At 40.9% G+C, this 7,816-nt stretch overlaps 1 protein-coding gene across 1 annotated transcript in view; it reads left to right on the top strand.

Moving 5' to 3' along the window:
• The first annotated feature begins 2,897 nt into the window (after positions 1-2,897).
• The window catches only part of SUSD5 (sushi domain containing 5), a 43,868-nt gene continuing 38,949 nt past the window's right edge, over positions 2,898-7,816 (top strand). The window contains exon 1 of the mRNA XM_056338661.1: positions 2,898-3,140. Within this exon, the coding sequence (XP_056194636.1) occupies positions 3,047-3,140 (94 nt within the window). The 5' untranslated portion in view covers positions 2,898-3,046. The remainder of the gene's footprint in view (positions 3,141-7,816) is intronic.

Raw genomic sequence — 7,816 nt, 5'->3', positions numbered from 1 at the left:
AATCCACTCTAACTTGAATGACATATTCCAGATATAAATGTATATAGATGCTCTTCAGGTACTAGATGCCCAAACTATTATTGTGTGCCTCACAGTGCATGAGTGTTTTGTCTGTGTACATTCATATGTGTATGTACATACTTTATGGCCCAGTGCTTTCACGTGTCTTACTCCCTATGTAAAAGTTGGCATATAGTGAAGCACTGTTTTGTAAAATACCACCCCTGACACATTCACTGCTCCCAAGGAAGGCACGATCTATGAGTTGTGTAAAGCTGCATGTACAATTAATCTTTTGTAATGTGTCATAATACATTGTACACCATACACTGAACAGTTTGACCAATGTGTTACTGTCGTGCTATGAATGCCAGAGGTTCTGAGCAAAAGGTTATAGCTGTTCCTAACCATCTTAATTTCCAGATCTCATTTTGAGTTTTTGGTTCCAAGAAGCTCAAAAATCTAAAGGCAGGATTTTTTCCTGATTAATGTTGATTTCAATGCAAAACAACGTGTACATAATTTCAATACAAAACCTAATCTGCTCAGCTTTATGTACATCTTCCAAAATACATTAGGAGCAGAGATTTTTGCTGATAGAAATATTAGATTGGAAGGTCAACTGTTTGGCAGCAAGGTACTTACTTACCCTCCAGGAGTTAATAACTGGTAAGTGTCCTTACCTTTCCACACTTACAGGCTTACTTTACAGTTGAGATGGGATGACAAGGAGCAGCCAGGTCATTCTACGAACTGTTCATGCCTTGAAAAAGGAACAGATCCTGTGGTCTGCTGTAATTCTTTAAAATCAGTAAGATGTTCTACTCAAGAATACAAGCTGAGATTTTCCAAGACAGGAGCCAGAGTGGCAACATGCCTTTACATATATCAACACAAGGAAACGATCCAGTTTTAGCAAACTAATCCAACAAGCCTTTGGAATTTTAGATGGAAATCTGGAAGATACTGTCCTTTCATGGCCAAACTCATGAGGACACCAAAGGACCAACAAAGTCATCAGCCCTATGACAAGCGTCAAGGAAACCTAGAGCTGTTAATGTTGTCACGTCAAGTCTGTGTTAATATCTGTGTCTTTGCTGTAATTACTTACTCAGCTTCATGGAATCTCTTTGCTCTTTTGCTGAAAGTGTGTAGATTCAAAATCTCCCATCTTCTTGTGTCCACTGATTTTTAAAATAGGGGTAGAACTATCAGCGTATCAGAAAGTTAAACTTGCATTTTATGCCATTAGCTATGTCACTAGTAAAAGAAATACAAATGCATTCAAAGAACGCTGCAATTTTCTGTTCCTTTTCTCTCATGTATGTTAATTTCTGTTGTACAGACCATACAGTTTCCTTTGAAAGGTAATGCAGTTAAGTAGTTACGTTATGCCAACTGTCCCATGTTAAGGATGGAGCGAGCAAGAAACTGCCCACCTTTCTGATTCTGGAGGTGTTCCTGAGGAGTTAGGCTGGCAAGGCAACGTAAAGAAACCTGCTGCCATCCCTGTTCCCTGGATGAACAGGAAATTCAAAGCTACCTGTCTGAAAGCTTTCAGCGTGTACATTCACATGCCATGCCTGGGTAATAAAGAAGGGACACGCGGCTATAATTCTTTAAAAGTCAACAGGATCAGAGCATTGTCTGCCCAAATTCATCAAACATGGGTAGTTTTAAAGCTTCCAGCATTATGGTGTTACTTGCTTACTTCAGTATCCTATAGAGAAGTTCCTGAGCTTGAGTCGTTTTCAGACAATCTGAAACCCATGCGGGGCTGGTTCCTCACCAGGAGATGCCGCAGCTGCCTGTCAGCATCTTGCCATGCAGGACATGGGGCCTGTGGCAGTGAGGAGGGTCAGGTCCTTGCTCCTGTTCCTGGTGGCTCAGAGTTTCTGGCAGACCAAGCGTTTTTTTGCCCAGCTTCGAATTTCTAAGGGAAAAAATTTTAAGAAGCTGAAATAAAAGCAAAATAGGATGGGAATACGAAAACAACATTTCTGAGCCCTGCTCAGTTCCAACAGCAACACAAAACTATTCCGTTTATGTATTTAGTGAAATAAATCATGGCATCACCACCAGTATGTTTCCTCTTATTGTGGGGGTTTCTTTTGGGTTGTGTTGGGACAAATATAGGACGAATGAGAAGAAGGGACAGATGTTAGTGCTGTAGGTGCTAGTGGGAGCTGGAAACTCCCTTTATCAGCTGCTTTCAGAGCATTCAGACCTGACCAGCACTATTCACATGTACCAGGAGCACTGACAGAGACCAGCCGATGGACTCCTGCTCTGACCTCCAGCTCCTCATGCCTGTCCTGAACCCGGGATCTGAAATGGCAGGATTAATCCATCCCGATCCCGATCTTCAGGGAGGCTCAGTGGCCAGGGTCCCATGCCATTTGTCACCTTTCTTCAGCCCTTACCTGAAGACCATCACTGGTGCAGCAGCAGCCCCCGACCTGCAGCTCTCAGCAGCGTACCGCTGGCTGACTTCACGTTGCAGAGAGAAAACACTCCCCATGCCCGAACCCATCCCTCCGGAGATGCACAGCTAAGCCCACAAACTCACCGCGTCCCAGTGCCAGCTATCTAGCTGCCTTCTCCTCTCAGCCAAGGATTTCCTCTGCTCGTCGTGTGTCTTTCCCCCACCCCCCACCCTTTTCTCTCTCTCCTGGCTTTTACATTTCTTCCACCGTGATCCGTTAGGTATTTACCGACAGGGTAATGTGACTTTTCACACCGGCTCCCTGCGTGCACTGCCCTGCAGACTGGGCTGGATAAAGCCTCTCCCCAACCCCAGCTGGCTGGACATCTCCCCCCCACCTCCCCTCCCCTTCACACTACCCAAGCCAAGGATTCCTCTCTCCCTCCCTCTTTCTTTTTCCACCCCTCCCGCCTTCCGTGCAAACCCAAGACACAGGATCCTGCCGAGGGAAAGTGCTCCTTGAAATCATCACCACAGACCCCGCTGCGAAAGTGCAGAGGAGGAGAGAGAAAAAGCCTCGGCAGCCAACCTCCTGCAGCTGAGGGCTTTGCAAGCAGGGCAATGGCTTCAGGCTCTCACAGATTCTCTCTCACCTTTCTCCAAGGCGTGGGATCTGCCTTCTTCATCCTTCAGATCATCTCTGTTCAGGCTGATGGTGAGTCCCCCATTCAGTTTGGGCTGGGTTGCTATGGCTGTAATGAAAGCTGTATGTTGAAATGTGTTCTTGAAAGAAAAAAAAACAAACTTAAAAAAAACAAAACCAAAACTACTTTTTTTTTTTTTTTTTTTTTTTTTTTTTTAAGAAGAAACTGAAATACATGCCCCAGTTTGAGTTAGGAAACATCTGATTCAGAGGTTTTTGAGACTCTACAAATATCCTGGGGTTAAGGAGAAAAAGGAAATAAGATCCCAGAAGGCTAAGATTATTTTATTACAACAAAGCAACAGGATAATGAACTTTTCAAGAGGAAATAAGAATAACAAAACAAAGCCAGAACATGAATAAGAAGACTCAGCTCTATTTTAGGAGAGCTCTCCTTATAATGAGGAGTATCTTTTCTCCAAAGAGCTTCCCCATCTGCCAGATTCAGATGCCCCCCAGTATTGATTTATACAGGCAGGTACTTGAGGAAGGGAAGACAAGAAGTCAAGGCTTTTATAACCTTTTCTGTTCAGTACCACATGCACCAAGGATGGCTGCTCACCTCTCTGCACCTAATCTGCCTCATCTGCCCTTCGCTGCTGAGGGATGTGATCAGGACACGAATTTGGCTGAAGCACCAGCCACCAGTTACTCTGAAATGGGAATTTTTACCCACTGATGATAACTCTGAACAGCTGTATCCCTTGAAAGTTTCCAGTAGCTGATTGCCCTTTTAATGATTAAGCCTGTAGTAGTGACGACCAGCTTGCCTTAGCAAAAACACGATTTATTTTTGAAACAACCGTGTCTTTTCCTGGGAGAGCAATGCTGAATGGCCACTTTTTTTCACTTTCACAGCTGCGATAGATTTATGCCTGATCTCAGGATTTTTTTTATTTTGATACACTAATCCTTTACCACTGAATTTTGCTGCATTATTCCACAGAGCAGATCTTAAACATTATAGGGCAGTAAACCCCTCTTTTTTTTGTTCTTGGAGTATTTTTCCTCTTTCACCTAAATTTATTTCAGCTGATGACAAAGTATGGCAAAGCAAAGGGAGAAAATTAATCTTGCTTGTATGTTTCTACCACTTTGTGTAAATTACCATTTATACAACGGAGCCCTGTCCTGTAAATTTGAAGAAAACACATTTCATTAAGAATAAAGGGAAAGAAATACGTCAGGCAACTGCACTGTGTTGCAGCAGGCAAAACTGCGATTCTGATTTTGGGAAATATTCCTTCCCTAGTGAAATGCCTCAGAAGTGAGGGGGGAAAATGCATACCCATGAAAGACGGTTCTCCGCAAGAAAAGGGTACAGAACAGGAATAATTAATTTCCCTTGCTAGGAATGCTTCATATGAACAATTCCCTTATCTTTTCAAAAGCACCTCCCAAGTTGTCTTATTTCTATAGAATCAGTAGCATCTTCTTGGTTCCTAAACAGTCATCCTCTAAAAGAGAAAAGGGAAAATAATGTTGGAGATCATTTTAAGGCACAGTTCATGACAGATTTTAATTGCCATTCAACAGTTTGTCAAATTCATGCATGGGAAAGCAATTATAAGCATTAAAGCGTAGGATATCTGAAGCGCATTACCGTTGTAGAGCATTATTATATTACTGTAGTTTCCATTTTTAACTTCCAAGTGTCATTGTGAAAAATGTGCAGGTCCCTCTATTAACATGTTTTTCAGTATATTCTCCTAATATTAATATTCAAGCAGACAATTGTAACACTGCCCTATAAGCCATCTGGCTTATTATACATTGATACAGAAGAAAACACTTCATGTGAACTTTAAAATTTACCACTGCCTGTGGGCTTATGTATCTAAGAAGATCTGAAAGTACAGAACAGGATTAATACTTTCTTTTATAACAGTTTCTGGCCTGATCTAGACAGGAAAACACCTTCTCATTTGTGTAAGTTGTAGGTGAAAATACAACTGTGCTACTCTCTCATACACGTCACTAAAGTGCCAAAGGACCTTTCTGGGTGACACATATGTATGTGTGTATTTGTTATTTTTAACTGAAAGTAACTGACTGTTTTGCAAACCACTGAAGGGATTTTGAACTCACCTTGTAAAAACCCCATGAAATCCAGACTGGCCCCTGCTACAAGCAAACCTCCGAAACTGGTTACAACATATTTCCCTAAGGAAGACTTTCTCTTTATTATCTCGCACACAAATAATGACAGAGAGCAGGCAATAAAACTGGAGACCATCGAGGTCTGCTGAAGGTGTAAAGCCTTGAAGCTTAATTGATCTCTTTTGACTAGTATTTACCGCAGCCCATATTGCTGTAGCGCAGATAGGCTCCATAAAGACCAAGGTGAATGCCGAAATCAAAGATAGCTTTGTTTCGCTTTGCAGATTTTTGACGATGGAAATTTGCTTGCTCATAGCTGTTGAGGTCACTGTCAGATGGACAGAAGGCTTCCCAAGGGCTTGCTCCTGCTCTGATGTACTGTGGTGTGCCACCACTGTTAGTGTGGTTACTGGAGAATAATACAGATTATCGTGACAGTTATCATGACAGGTCTTGACTGTGCCGGTGCAAGCACAGGCTGTTTAATATTTCTTTGCATTTGCACTGGAATAGGAGAAGAAGAATGCAGCTTCATGCATCTCGCACAGGAGTTTCCTCTGACTATTTTTGACTCCCTCATTTGTCTTTTCATGGCTGCTAAAATACCCATATGCCTGAATCGTAGTTTTCTGCAGGGCACTTGCTCGGAGACAGAGCACATCAGGAGAGAAGCATGGTGATTAATTACCTTACTAAGACACCCCTGAATTGAAAGACTGTGCTAATTGCAAAACTTTACTATTTGTTCCAAAGTGGAGTTGGTCTGTTGGCTAAATTTGGGTTACATGGAAGACCTGTTGGTCAAGAGAGTCATCTGGTAGTGACCATGCATAGCGGCTGCAGAGGCTGCAAGGGAAAGGATTCTGAATCCAGAAAGCTAGGCACAATATATAATGATAGGCACAAAAAGCTAGAACCAGATATGTCTGTTGTCAATGGTAGGAAAAAAACCTACTATGCTCTTTCCTTTGGCTTGCTTTGCACTTTTTTTGTAAAGAAAAGGAAAAAAGTATGCTTTTTCTCTTTTGCTGTCTCCAGATGCGTGCATATGAATAGCAGGTGTCTAAGCATCTCAGGCTCCCGCTTGCAAAACAGCACACATTCTTGTATGTTCAAAAATAAATGCATAAACAATTCCAACTATTTGATTCTAAAGCATGTAGTAAAATTAAAATTTAAGCTCAAACTGAATTTAGCTGAGGAGGAACTCAAAGGTGACCTCCTAGGTTTTCTGGTTTTTCTGATGATGTAATATTTTAAGCAGTTTGAATTAAAGAAGACATCATTCACTTTAGTTTCTTGCAGAAATAAATCCTACATTCAAGTACACTAAGCAGAACTGGTAATTACCCAAATCTCTGTCTGTAATTGTACAGTTTTACTGAATCCTCCACCCTTACTGTTACAATCAAGGCCATTGTTACACACAGCCATAGAAATGGAAATTAAATTGCTCTTGAAGTACAGAAGTGACCTTCCCTTCCTCTGCTCTCTTTTACCTCAATTTAAAGTTTTTAGCACTTAAGTAAAAATAAATTATGCTCCACATTTGCACATCTTTCACCGCATTTATTTTGTTGAAACTGATTTAAGTTTTATCCTTTGAACTAGTAAGTACCACGCTATGAGATCAGCGCGCCAGGCGTGCATTTTAAAGTGCTTTCATTTTACATAATTTGTGGGAGACATTTTTATTTCAAAGTATATTTTGCTATGCGGTTTTCTGTTTCTCCTTCAAGCATGACGCAAATCCTGCTGAAGACATGGAGAACTTTGAACTCATTGCAGCGGGCCTTGAACCATACCTATATGCCTCAGAAGAACTTGTTATATCTGTTACTGCAATAAAATAGATTAGCCAAACTCTTCTTGATAACCAAGAAAATCCCGCTAATTCCACTGAGATTCCTAAAAGTACATAGAAACAGGTTTTGGATTGGTTTTATTTTTGAAGAGTCCCTTTTTTGCTCCTCCACGTATCTGATTGTAGATGGCTCTTCAGTCTTAAAAACATAGCAAGGCCCAGCTGTTAGAAGCTGAGCCTAGCAAAATTTGAAAATGGAAATAAGGTGGAGTGAGAGTAATGAACCATTGGAACAGTTTACTATAAAGTGTGCTGTAAATTCTCCCTTACTTGGAGTCATTGAATCACGACTGGATGCCTTTTGAAAAGACATGCTCTAGTTCAGCCATGAATTTTTGGACTCGATGGTGGAATTACTAGGGGAAAGCTACAGTCTGGTTATGTAGGAATTAAACAGGGTGATAAAAATGAACCCTCTAAGCCCCGAGATCTATGCTTCTATGGGTATGTTTTCAATCAGAATATATTGGGGTACTCTTAAATAAAAACTATATTCAGCTGTTGCTTGCTTACAAAGTTTTAGTGACTAACAATAGTAAAAATTATTCCTTTGTCACTATATCAAATATAATCAATATTCTGTAATAATAGTGATCAGATGAGGGTAGAGGCTAGCAATATAATATAGGCTAGTTATTAAAGAAAGACTCTCTTTGGTTTCAAGCGTGATTTTTTTCTTCAGAACTATGAATCCAGCTGTTACTTAACAGTTGGAAGAATTATG

This window comes from Falco biarmicus, chromosome 4 (assembly GCF_023638135.1).
Source record: "Falco biarmicus isolate bFalBia1 chromosome 4, bFalBia1.pri, whole genome shotgun sequence".
NCBI lineage: Eukaryota > Metazoa > Chordata > Aves > Falconiformes > Falconidae > Falco > Falco biarmicus.
This window is presented reverse-complemented; position numbering and strand designations above follow the sequence as displayed.